Source organism: Hyaloscypha bicolor (genome assembly GCF_002865645.1).
Source record: "Hyaloscypha bicolor E unplaced genomic scaffold K444scaffold_60, whole genome shotgun sequence".
Classification (NCBI taxonomy): Eukaryota; Fungi; Ascomycota; class Leotiomycetes; order Helotiales; family Hyaloscyphaceae; genus Hyaloscypha; species Hyaloscypha bicolor.
Window position 1 is genome coordinate 427114 of NW_020194562.1, and position 25612 is coordinate 452725.

At 44.2% G+C, this 25612-nt stretch overlaps 7 protein-coding genes across 7 annotated transcripts; 4 read left to right on the plus strand and 3 right to left on the minus strand.

Annotated features, from left to right (window-relative positions):
• Positions 1-1918: 1918 nt before the first annotated feature.
• Positions 1919-3478, minus strand: K444DRAFT_612552 (NAD(P)-binding protein). The gene is made up of 3 exons (XM_024880156.1): positions 3043-3478; positions 2600-2986; positions 1919-2551 (listed from the first exon to the last, which is right to left on the minus strand). The coding sequence occupies exons 1-3, from the start codon at positions 3287-3289 to the stop codon at positions 2304-2306; spliced, it is 882 nt and encodes a 293-aa protein (XP_024737281.1). The 5' UTR covers positions 3290-3478; the 3' UTR covers positions 1919-2303.
• Positions 3479-4701: 1223 nt separating this feature from the next.
• K444DRAFT_391931 (uncharacterized protein) lies at positions 4702-5178 on the plus strand. The gene has a single exon (XM_024872444.1). It carries the CDS (start codon positions 4736-4738, stop codon positions 5000-5002), a length of 267 nt encoding a protein of 88 aa, XP_024737282.1. The 5' UTR covers positions 4702-4735; the 3' UTR covers positions 5003-5178.
• On the plus strand, positions 4981-8751 carry K444DRAFT_612555 (uncharacterized protein). Its single transcript, XM_024880157.1, has one exon. It carries the CDS (start codon positions 5355-5357, stop codon positions 8499-8501), a length of 3147 nt encoding a protein of 1048 aa, XP_024737283.1. The 5' UTR covers positions 4981-5354; the 3' UTR covers positions 8502-8751.
• On the minus strand, positions 8639-10467 carry K444DRAFT_721617 (MFS general substrate transporter; the record flags this gene model as incomplete). Its single annotated transcript, XM_024888527.1, has 6 exons — positions 8639-9046; positions 9110-9575; positions 9624-9729; positions 9774-10030; positions 10078-10175; positions 10224-10467. The coding sequence occupies 6 exons, from the start codon at positions 10465-10467 to the stop codon at positions 8784-8786; spliced, it is 1434 nt and encodes a 477-aa protein (XP_024737284.1). The 3' UTR covers positions 8639-8783.
• Positions 10468-12023: 1556 nt separating this feature from the next.
• On the plus strand, positions 12024-13107 carry K444DRAFT_612557 (uncharacterized protein). The gene has a single exon (XM_024880158.1). It carries the CDS (start codon positions 12256-12258, stop codon positions 12898-12900), a length of 645 nt encoding a protein of 214 aa, XP_024737285.1. The 5' UTR covers positions 12024-12255; the 3' UTR covers positions 12901-13107.
• Positions 13108-13710: 603 nt separating this feature from the next.
• On the plus strand, positions 13711-16980 carry K444DRAFT_528162 (uncharacterized protein; the record flags this gene model as incomplete). The annotated part of the gene is made up of 4 exons (XM_024874696.1): positions 13711-14047; positions 14101-14885; positions 14935-15523; positions 15572-16980. 4 exons carry the CDS (start codon positions 13711-13713, stop codon positions 16978-16980), a joined length of 3120 nt encoding a protein of 1039 aa, XP_024737286.1.
• Positions 16981-18184: 1204 nt separating this feature from the next.
• Positions 18185-18668, minus strand: K444DRAFT_560923 (uncharacterized protein). Its single transcript, XM_024876915.1, has 2 exons — positions 18523-18668; positions 18185-18472 (listed from the first exon to the last, which is right to left on the minus strand). Exons 1-2 carry the CDS (start codon positions 18626-18628, stop codon positions 18294-18296), a joined length of 285 nt encoding a protein of 94 aa, XP_024737287.1. The 5' UTR covers positions 18629-18668; the 3' UTR covers positions 18185-18293.
• Positions 18669-25612: the final 6944 nt, after the last annotated feature.

Genomic DNA, 25612 nt, shown 5'->3' on the forward strand with positions numbered 1-25612 from the left:
GTGAGGTTTTCTAACATAATCCCGACCATCGTCGAGACGTCGATTGCGTTCTGCTTGGGACTTGGAACGCATTTCGGGAGAGTCTTGCATGTTTTGCAGCGCCTTCGAGTTCCCTCCGGGGCGGGGACCTGTGATTTTAGATTTTGCCTGGTTCATGACCCTCTCGAGCGGGTCAAACCAAGCCTTCAGATGATCTCGTGAGTTTGGGCGGTGATCGTCATCCTTTCTTGATTGTCCATTAGACTGCCCGGGTGGGAACTGGAAGACATCATGCTCATCCTCTTTCCGGACTGCTTTAGCATGCTGTACTGCAGCCACTTCTTCGACCCTCCGGTTCCTCATTTCATGCAATTGGTCACGCAGAACTGCTAATCGAGTCCCAGCTTCGTCTTCTTTCATCTTGTAGAATGATTCAATCTTGTCCAATTCCTTGTCCATCCATGCAAAGAATTCCTTCTGGCGCTGCCGAACTTGGTCGACTGCAATCATATCAACATCCAGTCGACGAGATTCGGAGGGTGTGAGAGGCGTTCCAACTGAAAATACTCTTCGAAGGAATGGTGATTCGGAATTGGCGGGGAAACGATTTCGAAGGTTGGCAAAGGTGCCTCTTCTGAAGGACGGCGTCATTGTTCGCCCTACTTCATAGGCATTGGTCGGGACAACCAGAGAGGCGCTACGTTCAACAGCGGGTTCAGCAGCAGCTGGTAGAGTTGGAGTACCCCCTCTCGAATGCCCTGTGATCGACTCTCTCATTGCTGGGCCTGGGAGCTCGAACGGAGAGGATGCAGACTTGGTCGGAGGCGTTGGTACAAAGCTTCCATATCTCGATTTATCCAAAAACTCTACAGATTTTTTGTGTTTTGGTATGGGGGTCGCTGGGCCCTTCTGCAGAGGGCCCAATTGGTCTTCTTCTGAGGCGTCTGAATCTGGTCGTGAGTCGGCACCCAGAGGGGCAGGCGAGTTGCGAAGGGATTCGCTTTGCTCGACATTTTGCTCGTCAAATCTCCGCAATCTCGGGGAAGGCTTGGTTCTTCGAGGAAAGGTGGAGATCGCTCCGTATGTGCTATGGTCTGGAGCAAGAGGCGTTTGCACAGCAGTCGATCGCGGGGTGGCGTTCATGCGGTTTGCAGCTCGAGAAACAGCTCTGACGTGTTTCTTCCCAGCTTTGTAGTCGAGGTATTTGATTCGCCATTCTATGCATTGGTTAGTGCTTGTTGGTAGATTCGAAACAGCCGCGGGCGTGTACCTGGGACGAGATCCTGTTCCAGCTCTTTGGCAAACTTCATCCTGGCACAGAGCGCGCAAGGGCTGAATCCTTGGCCCTAATGATGGTCTGCGATGCTGAGAGGGGTGGAATGCTAAAGGAAAGGTCTAAATCTTCCAGCATTGTATTTTGCCTCCTCCTTTCAGATCTCAGGAGGGAATTGACGTGGGATGGAGAGATTGCTTCCAGGTGGGGTTTCTGAATTCTGGTTACGTCGTTTTTCCATTGTTGTCGTCTCTTCTCTGCCAATGGAATTAGCATGGGTTCTTGCCGTTTTAGTCCCGGTGGCCGACGATCACATGACGTATATCCCAAACTTCATCTCGAGGTTCCTCTCCTGATCACATCCTTTCGCCAACGCGATTTGGTCGACTCACAGCTACTAGCTACTAACTACTTCTCACTGTGCTTCGCAATGTTGGTACGGTCTCTGCGAAAGGACAGGCGGTTAGAAGGATCCACTGGGCAACTGCCCAGATAGTCCAACCGCCCCCCAAATATTTTAACAGTCGCTTAAATAATAATTATTAATTATTTAACTATTACAACTCATTTCAATACCAAATAAATTATTTTCTAAAGCTTTTGCTACTTATTGAAATGCCTATTAAGGAAAATTACTATATTAAATTCAAGGGTAATTCTGATGAGCTCCCTAAGTAATAAGTCTTTAATTAATATTTACTTATTATCTCGACTAAAATAAGAAGAAATTAATATGTCAATTTCCAAACCCTCGACTAGGACTTGGTGGGAGAGGTTGTTGGAAGGCGACCAATGGTGTTAGAGGCTCCTCGAGAACGTGATATGAGATGGGACCAAGGCGTCAGGAGAGTGAGAAGAGTAGATGGAGGCTTGTTGCAATTTGAGGCTTCGTCTAAATTACCATGAGGATTTGAGCTTGTCCACTTTCTCTTGCCCCCTTTCTCTTGTCCGTGATTGAATATGAAGATGGAATAATCTAGGGCGTCTTTCCCCTTGCCCTAGGTTGATTCGATAACAGCAGGCTTGCCTCTTGGTACAACACTTGTACACCTTAAGGAAGGCAATAGCCACCGTCAACAATGATATCCGTTCCCGTAGTATAACTCGCCGCATCACTGGCCAAGTAGAGGTATGCCCCCTTCAACTCACTCGCCTCTCCCTCTCTCCCCATAGGAATCTTGTCCTTCCAAATATTCTTCGTAGGCGCAGGAACAAAACTCGAGATTTCGGTTGCAATATAACCCGGAGAAATGGTGTTGCATCTCGCAAAGCCGACCCATTCCACTGCTAGAGATTTGCCTATCAATTGTTAGTCCGACTTCTTGTGAAAAGTGGGACCAGACCCACAGAGATGTATCACCCCCGCCTTCGCAGCATTATACGTAGCTTGCAGCTGGGGAATATTGACAATATGGCCACTCATGCTCGCTGTCGCCACAAAGCTGCCTTCCCTAAAAGCTGGCTCGAGCTTCGCCCCGTCGATCGTAGTCTGCTCCTTCTTCTGCCTCCGCCAATGTATGCCCGCTGCCCTCGCACTGTAGAACGTGCCGTCCAGATCTGTTGTCACGACCTTTCGGTAGTGGTCCAGCTCGCCTTCGATGGCGGGGCCTTGGGTCCACGGGATGCCCGAGTTCGCGATGAAGATATCGAGGCGTCCGTTCAGATCGCGGATGCAGGTTTCGACAGCGGCGGAGACGGCTTCGAAGGAGACGACGTTTACTTGGTATGCTTTGCCTGTTTCCCACTTCAAATAAGTGGGACTTGGGGGGATTGCAGTGGGATGTGCATACACTTCACTCCATAAACCTTCTCAATGTTCTCGGCCTCTTCAATAGCTTTCTTGTTGCTGTTGTACCAGATCGCGACATTGGCGCCTGCTTCAGCCAGGGCATGTGCTACCGCGAGCCCGATGCCTGCTCCAGCTCCAGAGACGATGGCGGTGCGGCCTTTGAGGGAGAAGAGCGGGAGGACGCGGTCTGCGACGGGGGCCACGGTGTTGTTGTGGGTGAACTTTCCGTCTACTATTGTGCCGTCCATTCTGGCAGGAGGTTTCGTCTTCGTCTTGATGTCAAAGATTGGCAAGATTCGGGAGATGTGCTTGAAGCTGTATATTTTTTGCTGTACTCGTATATGTCCGGTGGGGGAGGGGCACGCGAGGGTCTTTATGTTCCTGAATCAGGGAGCTTCGCATGTCGGCGTGACCACTTCGAGAGGTCCGCAATGAATCGGGATGTTGCATGGAACCCCACCATTGGAGCAGTGTGTGATTTGTTCGGGCATCGTGGCACAAAAAGCCTCGTTAATACGGTTATTACGTCCACTACGAGGAGTTATAGGGGAGGGATTGGATGAAATGTCGTCGTCGCCGAAGCGGATTTGAGCTTGTAGCCGCGCCAATCGTAGCGAGGGGCGGCAAAGGGGGGACTGGGAATGAGGAGAATCTGAATTATCTAGGTTCTTTTAGAACCTAGAGTTATGTATGGTTCTACCGTTCCTTTTCAGGAAGAAAGTATTTTGGAGTGCTCGTTCTTTTACCTTCATGAAAGCTGTGCGGATTCCTCGTGCGTCTCAGGGTCAGTCGCTAAATTTCAGGGGAATTCCTTCTCAGACTTTCCCTTGAAATCGCTCGAGTCGATAGTTGAAGATCACACAAGCTTCTCCTTAAGCAGCGCAGAGAGGGTGAACATTCATTTCATCCTTAAAACGGCTGAGATGGGACTGAAAATTTCAGAACCCCAATCGTCTGCGTACCTTAGGGGGTACGAGGTGGTCACGTGCTAACCTGGGCAGCAAAAAGGACCTGAATGGGTTTCCGTGAGAAGTAGGGTAGGGAACGTGATCACATATACTTACATAGTCCCGCCTTGCTTAATTCCATCGGGGATCCTTGTGGTCTTTCATTGCGTTCTGAGCAGGTTGGAGCTGGCTAAGAGGGGCTTGAGGACTGTGGTTACTTGGCCGGAAGAGGAAGCCATCGATTGAGCCTTCCTGCTCCTTGTTCTTCGACCAACATTCAAATCCAACATTCAAATCCAACATTCAAATCCAATATTCCACCACTCCCCTCCCATAACAATTCCACCCTTAACAACCATCTTTGGCTCTTTTGCTCTCTTCACTATCTCTAAATCCGCAGCCTCGACCCAAGCGTGAACACAGATAACAGAATCCATTTACGAAGCCGAAGATGCAGCCACCAGAAAGAACTGTAGTAGGGGTCTGGAATAGACATCCAAATTGCCCGGCTTCGCAAAGTATGAAGGCTCCTATCTCGTATCATTTATGAGAGGGGTAGGGAAAGGGCAAATAACATGAAAGAGACTAGAAAAAAAGCTGAGGACCTCGGCGAGGTTGCCGACCGGCTGCAGAAGCGGCATGAATGGGCCGCCGCAGTGGACCGGCCACAACTTTTCTCTCCTCTCCTTCTATTTCTTTTTCCACCGTCAGATCTCGTCCAAAAGCAATGTCCATCGATGCGATGCTATGAATCTTTTAAAAATATGTCTTCGCATCCAAATTGGACTCGAGTTGAGTCCAGGACAGCAGCATCACCCAACAATGGCGATCGCGTGCAGCAGCCTTCACCGTGACACCAACCTGGACTATCATCATTACCCTCTTCATTATGTCTTTGCTTTCATCTCCGTTTCTCTCGGATCCATGGGCTCTCTGCTTTCAATTTACTACAATTTTACTCTTCACCTGGAAGATCTTCATCTAGTAAGTGCTTTTCATTGGTGTGCTATGTAAGGAATGTAGTTCCGTCAAGGGTGCATTCCAGTTGGAAATTACCTCGTGATGTACTTCTCCAACCCTTTCGCTGCGACTCTTGCCACATCACGCTCAAAGTTTGGAATACCTGGTTGCTCTGTTGAAGCACCGCTCCTGTCGTTACAATTTGGCAAGTGGAAGCGTCAACATTAGCATCAGAAAGACGTTCCTCGAGTTTATCACCATTAGAAGTGCCGGCAACCGATCTGGAAACCCAAAAGGCTCGAGATTTCGGCGAAGCAAGGGTAATATTGCAGAGAACTGCAAATCGTGTTGGATAGGAAGATTCTCTGCAACCGGACGAATTCACTGGAAAGCATACCTCGCCGAGATGGCGCCGCTACCTCTGGTTGAAGGTGACGATGGGCCCTTCACAAGATCCATGCAGACACAGGTGCCCATTGGATCAGCCACCTTGTCCTTATCAACAATAATTGGAATCGCAGTGGGAGGAGCTTTCGGAATTTTCGCGATCTTGGCTTCGATTGGAATTGTTCTTGCGAGGAGAAAACATAAACTCAAGATGAGACAGGCGGCGGAGGTCAGAGAGACTGGCATCGAGGGTATAAATGTGGGGAAAGCTCTTCGATCTACACGCCCACTTGACAAATGTTCCTCAAATCGATTGTCTCTCATCCAGTTTTTGAATCTCGAGGAGGGAATCTCGGCTCATGACTGGGCATCTCGGGACTTGGCCACCCCAAACCCGCCGATGGCCAAGGCGAAGCGTCGGTCTACACACTTGAGGTTCTTGCGTAGGTCGGGTATGAGAGACTCGTGGCCCCTGGCGTCGAACATGCAGATGGCATTGCTACAAGGGCAATCGACAATTGCTCAAAGTCAAGTTGCACCCCCAGGCTATGTCATCGAAGACCCTAAAGTACCGAGAAGATCAAGCTCAAGATTATCGCGAAGGAAGAGTGCGATTATTCATCAGGAACACGCAAACACAGATCCAGATGTGCCTCCGACCACACCTCTGAGAGCTCTCCACCGGAGATCAACATCCGAGAATCAATTGTCAACGATACTAAGATCGACTTCCCAACGCCTCAAGACAGCTCACAGAGGCTCTCTTACTCGTACAATGAGCGCATTTAGTCGATATCCGGGATCTCCTCCCACAGACAGATTTACCACGCCCCCGGGGGAGCCTGCAACTGAAAGTCGCGAAACTCTCGTCGGCAAACAATTCCCAGAATCTGTTGCTGGCTCGATTTGCGATTCGTATCCTACCCGAAGCTTAAGCCCGCCCAAACGAAGTCTGCGGAGGAGTCAACCTGTTCCTCCTCGTCCTAATTCTCCGACGCCTTCAAACGAATCTCGCGATAGTCTTTGTGGTGCCAAGACCCCAGATGTGGTGATCCCGGCTTCACTTACTTCACCCAGTAAACACCTGCGTGGCGAGAGAAGACAACAAGCACAGTTTTTGGCGGACAACGTTAAGGATATTTCTGTGATGATCCACAACGACACAAGGCCTTCTCTCGAGGCCATTGGCGGTCAAGATCCTCTTAGGCAGAAGAAGGGAATCCAACGAATCTCTTTGGCCAGCGATCCGTTTTACTCATCCGTCAAAAGCTCGAAACCAGTCATGCCAAATCCCCAGATCCAAGGGCCGAGACCGCAACCCCCACTCTACATTCGCAAAGCCACTTTTGGCCAAGAAGCGACTTTCGAAAGACCGCAGAGCTTCTGCTCTCCACTTAAAGATGTTTCGGGAAACATGCAGCATACACCAAAGAACTCTCAGGCTGAAAGCACCGCACCGAATCCGTTCCAATGGTCGCCCCAAGAAGCAATGCAAACACGAGCTACGCAGACCAGTCCCGTCAGCAAGCGACCTAGTCAGCGCCGCAAGGGCCACAAGCGATCGCATGTTGTTCGAATGTCAGTGCCTCGACCGCTGAGCTTTGTTGAGATTGTGCCTGAGGAAGAGGATGAAGATTCTCCCCTGGTCCTGGAGAGTCCTCGACTTCCAGCAATCCGCAGGTTGGAGCCCATGAAAAACAAGTCACCATCTCCTGGTTCCAGACTGAGCACTCGTCCCCCATCATCGGCAATCTTCAACCCCACAATGAAAATCCCGGCCCCGGTCTCGCGATCTGAAGATGACTCGCCCACACTCGGTCTAGAAGATATCCGCAAGGGCCAGGTCCACAGCCCAACGCTATCAGTCTACAACTACTATACGGAGAATGGCGGCACCTCAGAAGACGAGTTCTTCCGCGGCAGGGGCCCGAAGCAAGTCGATAAGCCAGCCCTCAAATCGCGACGCAACGGACTCAACTACTCCTCTGATCTCTCATTGTTTCCCACACATCAGTCGCAGCAAGAGCGCCAAATCCAATTAACCTCGTTCCCGCCTCCTTCTCTGTCGAACTCGCCGACGCCAATTCTCACTCCTCCTTCCGGCAGACCTCTACCAAGCATAGACTTCTCTATGTCAAGTGGAGGCGTGCAACTCCACTCCTCAGCAACAGCGGCACCACCACTCCTCACGCTCTCCACGCCAACTCATCTCTCTGGCCCCCGACCAGAACCCCAAATTTTCAATCACATTCGTAACAACTCCCCAGACAACAATAACAACAACTCACCACAGCGAATCTCCGTAGCATCCAGCGTCGCTCTCTTGCGCCGCATGAACAGTGAAGTATCGCACTACTCCACCGCTTCCTCGCTCTCTGAGGCAAACTCTCCTACCCTACCCCGCTACGGCTCAGTGTCGCACCTCGGACAATTCGAGGAACGTAAACGCTCGCGCCCTTCCTCCAAACATTATCTCTCACTCGGGAGTTCGAATCTCGTCGCCAAGGAAGATAAATACAAAGTGGAGCAAGCAAAACAAAGAGTCGTCGACAAGCGAGATTCACACAGAGTGTACAAAGAGCGCAGGAAACGACGGAATGAAGAGTTGGAGAGAGAGGAAAGGGCGACGAATGAGTTGACGCCTGTGAAGGAGGTTAGTTCTCCGGCTACGGGTGAGAATGCGATTGGGATTGTACGCCTCAGGTTCCCGACGTTGTCGAGGGAGGGTACGAATGGGGTGACTCCACCGAGGGAGAATCAAACACGGGGAGTGGGGGATGGTACGCCTAGGAAGGGCTTGAGCGTGAGGGCTGTGGAAGTAGTGGCAGGTGACGTAAGTGTAGGGGCGGGCGAAGAGCGGTGGTCTGCTGCGATGTCGAAGCCGAAACATGGGGTCATTAGACGTGAGAGTAGGATGGAACATCCGAGTCCGAAGACGCCCCCGAAATGGGGTCTAGGGCTGGGGAGTATGGTGTTGGCGGGACAGAGAGTGTTGGATGGGGATAAGGAGAATTTGGGGAGGGGTGGAAGGCCGGCGAGTTTGGGGCTTTATGATCAAGAGGGGTTTCTGAGAAGTAGTCCTGAGAGGGCGGAGACGGAGAGGGTTGTAAAGATGGGGGAGAAAGAGAGGAGGGACGTTAAGTGTTTGAGTGGGCTTGTGATGTGATTTGAGGTCGCTTCTCATTAATTTGGGTGTGGGGGATGTTCAAGCGGCGCTTCTTTTCCTTGTGATGAATTTAGGCTATGGTGGATTTAGGTTTGTCGGTACGGGATGTGAGGTTGGAGATTGGATTCACGGTGATTTAGCGGTTCTGTATCGGTGCTAGATAGACTTTCTATTCAGCAGCTTCCATTCCTTCACTTATGCCCCTTGAATAAGAATAATTTAATTCAAAAAAATACAAGATTGCAATTCTCCTAGACTCCAGCTCGTCACATGCATGTATTTTCATCCCATAGCTTTAGGTTTTCTCTCCTTCCCACCCCTCCACCTTAACGTCAACCTTCTATCCTTAACAAACCATCCAAATCCACCCAAACAACTAACAAACATACTGCCACCCACCAATACCACAAGCCACTGATACCTCCTCACCCCATAACTCACCTCCACAACCCCTCCCTTAACAAGAACCCCACTCACCACACCCCCAACAATATTCCCCACTCCCCTCTGAAAGTCAAAAATGCTGTAAAGCCAAAGACCCGTTGCTCTCTGGCTGCCCCTTTCCACTCCGCTGCCCCTCCCCTCAACCCCTATCAACTCCTCCGTACTCGCAAGGCTCGTAGCAAATCGACAATACAACACCGAATAACCACCCGAAAAGATGCCGTACAGGATAGAGAAGATGGTGAGTGGGGAAAAAGATTTGGCGAAACCCCAGAGCAGAAAGGTACAGAGGGCGGAGAAGAAAGGGGATAGGAAGAGAGGTATGTAGATGGAGTGGTGGTCGGAGAGGTAGCCGATGCCTATTTGGCCGATTATTTGGGAGGTGTTTAGGAAGGAGAGGGCTAGTGTTGATTGTGCGTTGTTTAAGCCGATGTCGTGGGCGTAGGACGGGAGGTAGACGAATGGGAGGAAGAAAGCAAGGCCTTGGAAGATGTTGGAGAGGGAGGCGGAGTAGAAGAGTGGGTTGGTGAAGACTGTGGTGTCGAGGGTTGTTTCGGAAGGGGTATTGGTGTGGACGAGGGGTAGGAGGCGGGGTTTTAGGAGGGGGAGCATCGGGCCAACGAGGATGAACTGGGTGGATATTAGCGTGGGAGGAGAAGAAGGGAAAGGGGGACGAACTATTCCAATGGCGAATGCGCGAACGGTCGTTGCGTAGCCGTAGCTGTGGAGGAGTCGTTCTACGACGAAGGGGAGCGCGAGACCAAAAGCACCGGCTGATCCGAACCTGATCTTATCAGTAGCGGCTCTTGAGATTTGAGAACAACTTACATGATTCCGTAAGCTAATCCTCGCCTCTTAATAAACCATTCGTTCACCATGCTGAGCACGGGAAAGTAAAGCAAGACTATACCGACACCGTACAGGAATCCTTGCGTGAACATAAGGTGCCAGAGTTTTGTGGCAAAACTGCTTGCGAGAAGAGCCACGATGCAGATCAGCCAGCCGAAGCATATCATGTGTCGTTGGTACTTTTGGTATTTGATTGTGATTGGTGTGATGAGAGGGTTTCCGAGGTACGATATCCCCTTACAGACATCAGTTAGATTTCATAGGGAGCTGAGACATGACGTACTGTTGCCAAAACTCCGACTACGGGAATATATCGATTGTTTTCAAAGGGTGGATGAGTCTGGAGGTACGATTGAAAGACTCCGAATGTCATGGGAAAGCCTCAAAATGGGTCAGCTTCAAGTGCTGGAATCGCAAGGGCAAACATACCCCACATCAAGCCTTCGATGGTAGCGGCACCTAGTAAACACGCCCAAGCTCTACGTCCGCTATCGCATGGTGGAACCTTTTCTTTCTGAATCCCGGTCGAGGAAATAGCTTTCTCTGGATCCAACTCGGACGCTTGTTTTGAGGTGACATCGGGAGGAAATTCAGGTTCGTTGATACCAAATGGATTAGGGAAACTGTTCTCGATGACCGGTGATCCTTTTCTCGTTGCAGAGTTTCCTAGCATCTTTGCCATTGCCCATAATGTACGAGATCCAGGAGGTACTATTCTGGCAATTGACCGAATAGACATTTCAATCGATAGAGCATGGCTTGCCCTTTTATCCGTTGTTTGATTCCCGGGAACCTCGAGACTCGCCATGTTGTGCTACACTTGAGGGCAAAAGACATTACTTAGATGAATATGAGAGATGCACAGACCCGAGTCTTTAGACTTGATGTTATAATTCTCGTTAAGAAGGCGGTGTCGGACTGAGCGAGGGGAGTCTCAGTCTCCCGCGTCTTGGCGCCACTCCAGCCCTACTTCATCCACCACTTCGCCAGCAAGGCATCTTAGCACCCCAATCGGCAAATTCAGGAATTTAATCGTCGTACTGAATATCCGCTTTGGGTTACCTCCAGTATCAGCTGCCGTGGGAGGTTGGGGGCGTTGTGGTCAATTGGTTAATGTGACAGCTGAAACCTTCTGGCTGTCGAATCGCGTATATAGTGGCTTGCGCGGTCGAGGATGCAGCTTGCTGGAGCAGCCGCATTATTGGAGCCACGAGAATCACTCGTTCTGGCTTGGTCACGTCCTTTCTTGATATTTTGCCTGTCCTCTCAGGAGCATCTCTTTGTCATAATATTGTTGTCAACTTGTAGCGTCGCTCCCTCTGTGCGAAAGCAAAGTAATTTGGAGCCTGCAGTGATTGAGATTAACAAAATAAATATGTATTGTCCTAGACATGGCAATTTGAACACTGGGTCTTCAGCTGCTTGCTCTAAAGGCAGGGATGTAGTTTTCGAAGCACTTGCAGCATATGCACCGTGGCACTCGGGATCTTGCATCACAGAACTGAACTTTGATGGATAAGAATTTATGAACCACAACCACCCTAGATTCCGAACGCGGTTCCTGGTCTACTTCCCCTCTTTGGGTATTTCAGGTTTGTTCCTCGGAATGCTTTGAAGCTGTCATTTGGCCAAAATCACTCCAGAACATGGGAACAGTCCCCCCTTTTCGACTCGCTTAATCATGCGCTTTGACAATTACGAGCACTTGGAAAACATTTCTAACTTTGTGATTGCAAATTCAGCTAAAGGGATACTATAAAATCCTCAAACAGAAAGCCATCTCAGTTATGAAGAAAGCCAAGTTCGCATGTTTGGAGCTAGTCGCCAAGGGTAGCAGGGTATTAAACTGGACTGAAAATCCGTCACGCCAATCGTCCTGCCTTTGGCTATGGGCACGATTTCGATATGTGCTTTCCATTAAAACGCATTTGAATAACCCAAGGAAGCTTCCTTTGTGTATTTAAGGTCTTCACAATTTTCTCAACGAATATAGTGATTAGTCCTTTGTCCTGTCTCGCTTGCCGAATCCGGCAGGGGCCAACTGAGTCGCAAACTGTGAGACAGTTTTGTCCCGGCTTGCAAGCTGGCCCTAAATACTCAATTGAATCGTTCCACCCTCTGTCGGCCTCCTAGGACAATCGTCCCATTTCATCAGCTGGGAATTGCTCAAGTCCGCCTCTGATAGCCACTTTAAAACCGCGCCAGTTCTGCAATTACCAAAGCCGGCGACTCCAGTCAGGATCGCAATCATCCTCCTCCACGACATTGAATGCACAGCGTGTTCAGCGTATTTACAACAATGACATACATTCTGGCAGCAGACGAATTGACTGTGCGTACTTATAGCTCAAGGCCGCAGAAGAGTCCCAAGCGCAGGCTTGCCAAGTCATCGACTCCCTCCACTGTCAAGCAAGAGTCTGACACAGACGTCGAAAGGTAACAATTTCCCCACCGCCACTATATGGACGATGCAGCTGATCCATTACGACAACTGTCTAGCCAACCATCTTCGGTCCAGCCATCCACGATGCGCACCCTGATCTTCCCAGGACCAGAATCAGTCCGTCCCGTCTTCTGCTGCACTTCCGTCATACCAAAAGATCCTAATTACGCTTGCAAACTCGGCACCACTACCTCAATTCTCCAATGGGGACGTCTCTACAACTTCTTAGACTACTGCGCGGACTATTCGCAGGGCAACTGCGTCCCGGTCTTTGAGAATCTCACATGGCCGGCACGTGCAGAATATCTTGTCAAAGTCTTGCGCTACCATTCAGACGAAGCCCCAAAGTCACCACCAACGTCTTCACACAGAAAGAAGAGGAGGTTTGCGCTGAGATCTGATCGGAAGGGGAAAGAGGAGGAAAAGGAGGTGGCTCAGGTGGTGAAGTGGCAGCAAGCAGCGCCGGGTCGATATTTCGTCGAGATGAAGCATGAGAAGAGAAGACGCTGGCCGGATCACGCCTTTGATGAGGTCTTGGTCACGGAGGAGGTGGGTGGTATCCCGGAATGCTTCGAAAAAGTTGAGGAGGTTACTATGGAGGCTGTTTGCCCAGTACATAGTGGGGTCAAGTGGGTTTGCGAGTTTTGGGCAAAGACGGAGTAGAGCGGCGTGATTGACAGGAAATTCGCATCATTTTGAGGGATAGGAGGCAGGAAGCACTCTGGTGAGTATTCTACCAAGTATAAGCACAGGGACTGTCACATGGAGGCAGATGAGGGAATCAACAGCCCCAATGTCATGGAGAACATTGCACAAACAGATTCCGAGTGCTTTTTGATACTGAGTGACCCTTGTCACTCTCATTTTTGATGCACCTTATCATCGAACCGAGACTTTACTTTCCAAATCTATCTCGTTTAGTGAGGTGGGTCAAGTTTGAAAGTGGTGATGGCTGGGAATACGGGAGATTCAGGATCACCCTGCGGCATCATAGTCGGAAATAAAGTGCCAGGATCTTGAACTCATCCGCTTTTTCGGGCATTTAACTCGCGATGTTTTTTCGTATGGTCGAGACTTGGATGCATTTCTACTGGCTTCCCTCTTACCCCAGTTTTGCCCCGCATCCCCACAATCTGTCTAGCAATGGGATGATCACATGGCGCTATGTAATGTGGGCTCGGTTAGCTTCGGATGCGCTCGGATCCTCTGGCGGCAATCCATTTAACCAAAACCCCACTAAACATTCTCGCGCAAATCGCGCAAAACCTTCGCGAGATTATCCACATCTTTCAACCGAACCTCTCTTGTGTTCCTTAAAGAAAAAGTTGGAAACGTAGCACTTGCTTTGTCCCAAGGAGGTTCGCCTCAGCCCTGGGGTAACTTGATGTTCCAAGTAAAAAAGTTCTATTAACACGACCAAGAGGTCCTGTGTATCTGCGCGTTACGGCTGCAAGGGGTTTGTACCAAATCGCCATGGCCTGCTCCATAGCACTTTTCCTTACTACTTTGACCCTTCAATCCCGACTCACCTATGCCATGGGAACGAATGACCAAGTGAACGTCAATGTCGACTATGGAACATTTCAAGCCCCATCCGCAATTGTACGACCACGATTTCGGTATTGGCTGCCTGACGCATCTGTCAATTCAAGTCAAGTAGCAAATGATATCAGGGACGTGGGAAGAGTAGGTGCGGGTGGAGTTGAACTCTTGGGTTATTATCTCTATGGAAATGTTCAGATTTTCCCCGGGAATTTTAGCTTGCTTCAATCAGATTGGACGGTTAATTACTTTGGAAGTCCTGCTTGGAGTGAGATTCTCTTTCCGTTGCGATATAGTTGTATTGCTGACACTAAGGGAAAGAAAATCTACAAACGGTTGTGCTACAGACAGCCCAAGAGGAAGGACTTGTGGTGGACTTGGCTCTTGGTCCAAATCAAGGAGCAGGAGTTCCAGCTCCCTCCGAATCCGATGGTCTACTGTGGGATCTATTTTTCTTTGAGGTTTCCATACCCATTGGAGGAACTTTTGACGGTGTGCTTCCTGGTTGGAATTCAGGCACCTTGGTGGCTGCTTCAACAGGTCTGGTTTTGAATGCTACTGCATCAACAATCACGCTTTCTCAAACCTCCCTCAACGATGTCACAAAATTGGTAGATGGCAACGGTCACGTCAGAATAAATTCTCCTTCCAACCAAACCGGTATAGAGAATCGCTTGTTCGCATATTATCTGAAGCATTCACACTATCCAGAGGTGCAAGCACAGGATTCTGTGATGGCCGCTGTGCCCCAGTCACCCATCAAAATCTATGAGCAAAATGGATCGTGGGTGGTAGACCACTTCTCGGCTCTAGGAGCACAAACCCTGATCGACTACTGGCAAAATCATCTGCTGGACCCCTCGACGATAAATCTCATCAAGAAAGTCGGCAACTATGTTTGGGAAGATAGTCAGGAATTTTTCTTCTTAGAGAACACCTTTTGGACTCCGGGGTTGCCGGATACCTTTTCGGCAAATCGCGGTTACAACGTCAACAAATATATCCCTCTCCTGATAAATACATTGGCAAGCTCCACGCCTAGTGCTCTTTATGTTACCGACGAGCCGGATTCTGGATCAAGCCATATTGCAGATTATCGTCAAACAGTATGCCTAGATCGTTTTTCGGATTTGGACACTTGCTGATTTAGAACAGCTTACAGAGTTAAACGCAATCTACCTTCAAACCTTGACCAACTGGGCGCAACGAACTCTAGGGATTCAATTCTCAGCTCAAGTTGTGTACAACTTACCAATGGATATGCTAGCAAACATCCCGTATGTCAATGGACCAGAATGCGAAACATTAGCATTTGACGGCAGCATAGACGCCTACAGACAATTCGCAGGACTAGCAAATCTTGCAGGCAAACGCATAATCTCGTCCGAATCGGGCGCCGGTTTCGGCCAAACATACCAACAATCCATCCCAGATCTCCTGTCCGGTTTTAAAGGATCGATCGCCGGTGGTGTGAATAATTTTATTGTCCATGGCTACCCATATTCAGGAAATTATGGCAATACTACTTGGCCGGGCTTCACGACATTTGATTACATGTTTTCTGAAATGCATGGACCCCATCTTCCAGGATGGGACTTCTACTCGGACTGGTTCGGCTGGCTATCCCGGAACCAATGGGTTGCACAAACTGGAATACCAAAAATCGATTTAGTGTTCTGGGCGAAGTCGACGGATCATAGACAAATTCTGCCTAAATACACAACAGATGATCTTTTAACAGCTGGTATGTTCCTCTCTCTACAGTTCGATTGATTTCAGTTGATATTTCTAGGCTTTTCCTACCAGTACCTCAGTCCCGATAATTTCGCTCTCCCAGCAGCATATGTCTTGGACGGAATCTTGGCGCCTCAGCGCCAGCAATTCAATGCCATGGTCGTAGGAGTTAATGAGATCTTAACTGGACCTGGAGTAATTAAGCTTTCCGAATACGCCATTGCTGGTCTCCCCATCATATTCTACGGCGGATTACCGTCCAAGTTCCAGGGCTATAATCAAGATGGCTACGCCTCTGCCAACGCAACGATATCCCGTCTAACATTATTAAGGAACGTACATGTTACCCCTCCTGGCGTGGGACTCGCTGATATGCTGGCGAAGATCAAGATCACTCCGAGGACGGCTGTGAGTGGGAATGGGACTTGGTATACAACCTGGCGTTCTCACTCTAGCACTGATTACGTGTACGTGTTTAATGCCGGCCAAATCTTCTCGTCTGGATCTATCAGCTTTGAAACAACAGGTGTACCATATACCTACGACACCTGGACAGGAGAAATTACACCAGTCCTCGTTTACGAACAATCGTCAACACACACTACAATCCCGCTCCAACTCGCTGGTAGTCAATCTACGGTCCTCGCTTTCAAGAATTCTGGCGGGGAGAATAGAGAGCTGTATGTACAAACTGACTCCATCCCCGCTTCAATTCTCAATATCAGATCTGGCTCATCTTTGAATGCACTGTCAGTACTCCTCACTTCGGCCTCAACGAGTCTAATCAAACTTCAACTCTCAACTGGGAAAACCACAACCTTGCCACCAGTGCAAGGGCTCACACCAGCATTCCATCTCTCAAACTGGAGCCTCACGATCGAATCCTGGACCTCACCTTCTAATCCGTTCGATCTCAACCCTGTCGCAGCACGCTCCAATCTCACTACCATCTTCGGTATCCAAACCTTGTTGCCGTGGAATGAACTCTCCTCCTCTCTTGAAACCGTCTCCGGCCGCGGATACTACTCGACTTCCTTTGTCTGGCCTCCTGCGACCGCGCCCCGTCTGAATGCTCCTCAGGAAATTGTTTTTAACCGCCCTCCAACAAATAACCACAATGGCGCGTTTCTTGATCTCGGCATGATTGTCCACACGGCTAGAGTTAGTGTCAATGGGCATGTCCTCCCTGCACTCGACGTCGCCTGGGCGCGCGCAGATATATCAAGCTATTTGCAAAACGGGGTCAATATTGTAGAGGTTGTGGTGAGTACGCCATTGGGGAATGCGCTGAGAGCCATTTGGAGTGGCGTGGAGAGCAGTGGGAAGTTTGCTCAGAGTCAGATAGAAGCACCCGGAGTTGCGGCTTACGGGCTCGTGAGTAGTGTGGCGGTTATTCCTTACTGGGAGGTGAGTGTGAGTGCGAGTGGGTGGGAGTTTGGAGATATGGGGCTGAGGGATTGGTGTTGACTCTGGAGATAAACTTCAGCTGGACGTCGCAGCATTTGATCACTACTTTGAAGATGAAAACCAAGAATGAGAAGAAGTTGAGTACGTTGAACTTTAAGCAGAAGTGATTCGTATTGCTGAGAACTACGAAAATTTAGACCCTACGAGTCATGAAGGTATTAAGGATGTCTCTAATACTAAGTTGTATACTACGTTTTATTTTATTAAATTAGCTATCTTAAGAATAGCCTTATAATAATATAATAAGCAAAAAAGGAATTAATACTTTCGTAATAATATGAAAAGTCAAAAATCATAAATAAGTAAGCCAGTTATAAAGTTTAATAATAATTTCTTAAAATAATTAATAATAAAGCCTTTTATTCTTTAATTTATATAAGTTTTAAAAGTAAGCTAAATAATTATTCATTTAATTATATGTTCTTATTATATTATTACTATTATTATATAACAAGATCTTTTAAAGCGCCTTTATTATATATTAATAATATATTAATAAGTCTTTTATTTCTTTTTTAATATTTAATTAATAAAATATAAAAAGGCTTAAAATAATTTTAAAAATAAAAGCATATAAGAAAAATATTAATTATTTACTAAATATTCTTTTTTTATTAATAGTTTTACAAGCTTATTATAATAAAAGAACTAATATTTAAATAATTTTAATTTAAGAAAAGTATTAAACTTAATAATAATTTTATTATATAATATATAACTAGAGAATTTAAAAGAAGCCTATAAGGCTTATAAAAGAGAGATTTTAGTTCAAAATCCCCCCTTTTTTTATAAAATAAAACTAAAATATTTAATAATTATATATTACTTAAAAAAAACTCTAATATTTATTTATTTCTTAAGTATTTAATATTATTTTATATTATTTTTAAATAATAAAGCTAGCTCTTTATATTATATTATTTAATAAGTTTAAATATTAATCTAATTATTACTATATTCAAAAAAGAGTTATATGCAAGAATCTATTCTATACCCCCAATGCTATATACTTTACGCGGCTCCATATATATTTATAGAGGCGTGGGAAGCTCTTAGATGACTCTAAGCTCTTTACTAAAAGCTTGGTCGAGAGAGCGACAGGATGGCATACAAGTAACCAAGCATAGCAGTCACTGAACCTAACGCCCTTATAGACGGATCATACCGTGAATCAGGCAAAATGAGTGTATTCAAATTTGATAGAGTGCCCTTGTTTTCTAATTCCTCCCTCTTTTCTCCTAATCAGCACACCCTCTCCCGCGCGCTTCACATCTATCTGCCACCTCACCCCTTCGAAAGTCCAGAGATAAACATCAGTTGCATTTGTCGCTGACACCAGCAGGCTCAGTAGCACATCCATTGCTACAGATAGACTCAAATTTAATCACACCACTCGATCCGCCAATGCAATTAAACAAGTCATCTCGTCCACCGTTTGAATCCCCTTTGTTTGAATCAGCAAGTGCTTGAGCGATCTGGTCTGCATAGTTTCCTGGGCATATTTAGCTTTAAAGGACCGAGATCTGGAGGTGGATCACGTACCGATATCGAGGAGGGTACGGCCGCAGTATTTCAGGCCAGGCGTGCAATTACGAGCCACGGCGGCAGTGGCGAGTGCTATAATCATAGTGGTGCGTGTGAACTTCATGTTTATGAAAATGATGAGGAAGTCGCTCTGAGTACTTGAGGTGCTGTTGGAAAGGTGGGAGTGAAATGGGCAGTGCTGATGGATGATGGAGGACGTTCTTAAGGAGGGAGCATCATCCCTTTATACCTTTTGCCACCCTGTCGATGACCGAAAAAGCCAGACCCGTCTCACCTATGGACTGGAAGGATTCTTGTATCTCCTACAAGGTACTAGGTTTCCTACTCGAAGAGCTAGACCAGCTAGAGCATGCATCAAACTGCCCATCGTATCTCGTATCTCCAAATACGAAACTCGCGAGACATAGTCCTCAATTAATCAAACGAGATCTCCAATCAATAGTCACAAATTTAAACCGAAGCAAAAGAACAATGGCAACGAGTACGTACGGGTTGATTTAAGGACGCTACGGCAACTATAATTTTTTCGCAATCGCAAAATGAGAATTATGAATCGAGATTTTTTTAATGGCCACATTTTATATAGAAAACACACCTAATAATGGCTAAATACGCAATTCCCATGTATTGTAGTCGAATGCGCCCGGTACTATTACTCTGTTCTCGCTTTTTTGAACTGCCCCCGATTATCCCTACATATTGACCTATTTCCCGGCCTATAATCATCATCCCCTGGTAATTCCTTCCCTCTATTATCAAGATCTGATCTATTATCGTCATTATCGCTTGATATAGTCACTTCCACTTATCGCTTCCTCTTTAATATAGACTTCAGTAGAGGTTTAGTGGGTGGAGCGGGAGCGAAGGCTAGTAAAAACGTCAGATCTACTAGTATATTTAAATCTATTAACTTACTAGGTATAGAAGCAGGAGCAGGAGCAGGAGTAGGATCAGGAGCAGGAGAAACCGTAATTCTAGCTTCTAGTATAGGCATATCGTCCGAATTAAAATCATTAGAATTCAAGTCGTTACCTGACCCATTCTTTAAAGGAGTAACCTTCTCCTATAGGGCTTCGATCTGTCGATTAGAAGTCGAAGCAGGGAAAGAAGATACTATAGATATATCTGTAGATATAGATATTATATTGGGGGTAGTATTAGGAGAGCCTCCTAATAAAGGGCTATAATCTAGGAAAGGTATATCCCTATTAGCTCTTTTATACTTATCCTGAATCTCGTTATCTCTTTCCTGAATTATATTAATATCTTGATTAAATATAAGATAAATATACTTTGGCGTATTCCTATTTAATTAGTTAAAATAAGATAATAAGCTATTAATATCCTTTTCAGCTTTAAATATCTGGCTAGTTATATGGTCAATTCTCTTGTTTTTGTCTCTTGGCCAAACCTATTTATTTATATTAGTACTAATTTTATTAGGATACTAGTAAATAATAGCTTACTTTACTTATAAAAGAGACTATATTTATACGTTCCAAGATCGTAATTTATTAATTAAGCTCCTAGGGTTCAAGTAATGGAATTAATAATAAAAAAGCCTTAGCTAAATATATAGCAAAATTCTTATATAATAGTTTTTGACTAGAATATAAAACTATATTAGTAAAGAGGTATTTCTATAAGTAAGCTTTATATATGTATTAATCTATTTAACTATCTATAGTTTAAGTTAAATAGTCTGAGCCTTCCGGTATTCTTCTAAGCTAAGGAACTTCTTTATAGTCGAAGCAGGTATACTCCTTCTAGTAAAGCTATTCTCTAGTTCTTCTATTTCATATATATGTAATATAATAGAAATAAGGGCCTTATATCGTTTTTCGATAATAGGAGCAGGAGGAATCATTAATTTATCCTTACTAAAGGCCCTTATACGTACCCCCTGGCCGAGAGTAAGGGATCCAAAGGCTTTACCCCTTTTCTGGGCCGAATCTAATAAAATTAGTATTAATATAGGAATTAAATAGATGGATATATATCTTTGCCTTGAGCTTCCTAATAGAAATTACTATATAATTGCTCTAAACGTTCGAGCTTAGCCTGCTATCTCCTCTTATGTACTTCTTCCTTAAGGGCCTCCTCTGAGAGATCCATACCCGGGAGGTAGTAAAAAGGATAGGAATTAGCTGAGATATTAATTCCTTAATCTCTTAATAGCTGAGCGGCAGTATTCTAAAGTTGAGTTTGACTAGAAAATGGTATACTATCTAATATAATAGTCGGTATAGCTGAAGTAGGAGTAATAGGTATAGGAGGAGGAGTAGCTAGGTTAATTGTACCGTATAGTAGACACTTTACTATAGAGGGGGGATGTAATGCCTCCCGTATAAAATAAGAGTTCTATAGATTGAGATTATCTATTAGAAACATTTGGGGATAATATAATAAGGATCTGATTTATAATTAAATATTAGAAGAAGAGTATAACTAATAAATCTATAGTTTAGTAAATAGTAGTATGAAGTTAACTAGTAAGATAGAATTATAATATATTAATATTATTTTAACCCTTTAGCCTATATTCCTATAACTTTTTCCCTAAGGAATTTATATATTAGAGACTTATTTTGGAGGTTATTAATAGTAGCGTATTACTAATATATAAAAAGGGGTAAATAGAAGGACTATAAGGGATGCCCCTTAGTATAAGTTAAATTCGGATATATTTTATTTATCCCTAGTATTATTCCTATATAAACTATGGTTTCCTATACTAGGGGCTATAGAATATTGAGTAAGGGGCTATAGAAATTAAGGGGGGGAAATTAAATTCCATATGAAAAGAGACATTTTTATTAAATATATCTTGTAATTATTTTAAAAGTTCTCAAGAACTATTAATTTAATAGAGCTAGTATTAAGAAAGAACTTGATTTATACTATAGAGTCCTTACTACTAAAATAATAAGTTAATAGAATAATTATAGGGGATATAGAAAATAAAGGGGTAAGGGTCGATTTTCTGAGGAGGTAAATTATATAATCTTTTAATATCCTATAACTATATGAATTTCACTAATTAAGCAAATTACTATTAACTTCTGTAAATATTAATGTTTTTAGCTAGTTCTTTCTTTAGGATATATATTAATATGCCTCTATTTAGCTTCTCTAATACCAGGTAAACCATATAATATTTATAGGAGGAATTTCTAGATTATTTTCCTTCTCTATTTTAGCCTCAGATATATATCTATTATCTATAAACTGTCTATACTCTTGACTATTTATAACCTAATTGCCACTTGCCCTATTAAAAGTAATACTATCTATAGTAAATCTAGTATCCTTCGTATTATCTTTAACCTCCGCTTCGTCTTTAATCTCCGCTTCGTTTTTAACCTTTGCTTTTTTGTTTTTAGAGCTAATATAATTGAGATTTTTATCTCTATAGCTAGTGTTTCTCCCTTTATTAATAAACTAAATACTATCCTAATTATTATAATTCTTTAGCCTTGCCTCTTCTAGTCCTATAGCTACCTCTAGTAATAGATTCTAATTATATATACCCTTGGGTATTAATAAAAGCCCTAGCTTTGGACGAGTATTCTTCGTATTAATTAGGTAGTTATTAATTAATTCTCTTAGATATATATATATATACTCGGGTGGTTTAGATCTCTATTCGGGTTATATATAGTCTCCGTAATTAGGAGAATAAAGCCGGTATCCTTAAGCTCTTGCTTATACTATTCAAGTATAACCTCCGGTAAATATACGTCTTTATTATAGCTAGTATATCCTTTATATAGCTCGTTTAGTTTATTAATATTAATAGGAATACTATAGTCCCTGACCCCTATCTGCTCTGAAAACATATAGTTCTGGAAGGGTTACCCAGGAATAATATATAGACGATTAGGCTATTTCCTAATTAAATATATATTTTATACCCTTATAAACTCCTTAGTTTACTCTCGTATAATAGGTAAATAGACAAAAAGCATAGTAATACAGTCGGGTAAAAGCTTATAAGAGTAAAGCCTTTGAGAGTATAGATACTTGAAAAATATCTTCCATTTATTTAGTATACCTTATATAAAATATTAATTAATTAAATAGGTTTCTATAGAATTAGTATAGATAAATTACCTTTATAACTTGTTCCTACTATGCCTTAATATATTAATTAGCCGTACTAGTCCCGAACTAATAGAGATCTGAGAACTAATATAGATTAATACCCCTTGTTTGGTATATCGCTTTATAGAGGATATAATAGGTATTAGTAACTATGGGTATTTTGTATTTTTTATCCAATCGAATATAGAGTGGAATAACCTCTATTTCTTCTATTAAATTAAGGTATTATACTAGGATAGTAACCTAGAGAGTAGGATAAGTAAGTATATATTAGTATAATATTAATTAGCCTAAAGAAGAATATAGTATAGAGATTTAGGGGTTTTATTACCTAAATTAAGCTTAATTCAAATAACTGGTTCTCTGTAATACTATAGAATTATATAGCCGGAATTACGACTAAGTGAATTTTGGTATTTTTAAGGGGATATATCTGTACCAAATTAGGAAATACTACTACTTATAGTATAACTATTTGAGATTCTAATATAAATCCAAGATACAAACCGTAAGTAGGTATTAATACCGGTATATATCTCAATCCTATAAAATCGCAGCTAAGTAAACGGATTAGTAGTTATTAAGATAATGATTTTTGAAGTTAAGTATATACTATACTTATCTTGTAATAGCCATTAATTAACTAAATAAAGTTCGGCCTATAAATATTATATTCCCCCCTAGCTGCCTTTATCTCTTCCAAATAATACTATATGTTTTCTGGATCAAGTTCCTGTATTACAGAAGCTATTCTATTCCTAGAAAACTTCTGGCCATTCCCTAAGGAGTTAAGATAAGTATATAGAAGCCGGTAGCCATAGCTTCTAGTATTGCCTTGCGGGCCTTTATCTACTATATGTTATTTGAGGATATAGCAAAGTTACTCCTTTTCTAGCTCAACTTGCGAACTAAGCATTTAATATCAAAGGCCTATAGCCCGGCAAGCTTGCTGTAATAGTCGTAGATTAGGAATATTATATCCTAAGCTCCGGAGGTTAGCAAGTATATTAGTATTAGTCATATGGATATTGCAAAATAACCAGGCAATAAGACCCTTCACCTGCGGAGAAGGATTAAATATCAAACGCTGGGAAGGCGTTTTCCATTCGGAAAGCCTACTATATAGTATTCTAGGAGAAATATCAATGTCAAAATCAAGCTTTAACCTCCTTGTAATCTCATTATATAATAGTTACTGCTTAATTAAATAAAGAATATGGGCTTAATAGTAGATAATATCAATCTTTGAACGACCCATTATAATGAGATTAATGGTAATAGATTAATAGTATTAGAAATAATAACGTAGGAATAAAAGTATAAACGAAGTGTGCCAGATGGCTAGCAGGTCAGGGGGCATATTACGTACATTTATTGATTTTTCCTATCCTATTGCATTCCTACCATGGAATGCGATAAAACACTATAAAGATTAACTGTTTCAATTATATTCTACCATAGGTATTCGCTATATTATTAATAATAGCACATTTTTAAAATATCGTCGATTTGATTTTCTCAAAAAATTATAGTTGCCGTAGCGTCCTTAAAGGAGCCCGTAGTACGGCGCAGTTCGCTGTTGCATAAGCTTCAGTCATTCCCCCCAAAAGGTAAGGTTAGTCCTTACTCGTTAATCTTGCCAGTCCCACTAATACGAAGTCGAAGAATACTCCAACGGGCACTAAATACAATCATCATCAAAGCATAGCGTAAAAAATGTTCGATAAACCAAAACGGTCTTTCTGTTCTCCACCTTCTAAAAAGGGCACGAAAACTAGATGATTCTTAAACTTCTAATGGACCTGATGTGGCTTTGGTTCCTCGAATCCATGTAGAATTCCCGAAATGTAAGCAGCAATAATACTCAGCCTCAGTGAATTTTCAAAGCCACATAAGGAATAAGATTCGGCTTTTCCCGTTTCCAAGGCTGAACAAGGTCAGCCCTACTGGGTAGTACTTGGCGGCTAAATTGAAATGAAACGAGGAAGCACAAACGAGGCAAGTACCCGTTCGTGCCTCCCACTTAGTACCCTAGGTGGTTCGTGAAAGCGATTAGGCCAATCACATAACGCATAAATTTATTTGTCACCACAACTTTTTTGCATATAGTTTACATAGAAATTCACCTATGTAATCATGTCTAATTGCATCTCAAAATTGGCCAAGGTGCATTTATACTTATACCTAGCTCACTAGGTATACTAAAACTAGACACGTATATCCGATATGTTTTCCTTAATAGCTGTCTCATTTGGAAGTTCTGGGCAGTCTCCTTCCTTACCCATGCCCAAGTCGAGACACCGAAATATAACACAGCCCGCGGGAGGAGAGAACTAGGGGCTGAATATGACGAAAGAGGAGTCTTTATTAAAGGCAACCAAAGTAAGATCTCCGAAACTCTGTTCTTTACGAAGTCTCGGCCGCTCCGCTAAAATTATCACTAGCTGCCATACGTAAGCTCCGGGTTAATAATAATTTCGCCGGGACCTCGATTCGAGGTTTGGGGGATCACGTAACTTATCCTCTTATTATTTGTGTGGTTGATCTCAGACCTTTGAATAAATGGGCAATACCTGATGTCTACCCAATGCCGCTTCAGTCAGAAGTCATCGAAGCTCCACGAGTTGTGCAATACATCTCGTGCATTGACGGTTCCGCTTTCTTCTACCAACTCTTGGTTAAGTCGGAGCACAGAGAACGTTTCACCATTGTTAGTCACCGTGGTCAAGAGCAATCGAAGGTTGCATTGATGGTTTTCAAGAGTACTCCGTATCGATGCTGAAGTCCGGGTGTCCTGCAAGCCAATCTCCATCCACGAGAGGCCGGGAACAACCTGTGTCAGCAAAGACCTTGTGCTTCTTCCCGTCTGTGGTAAGCTGCACATCGAACATGGAATATGTGTATCCGGAGATAGACACAACGCTTGGTCCGATTGGTGAAGCGTCGATCACATCGGGAACCTTGGGGAGTGTGACTTCGGAAT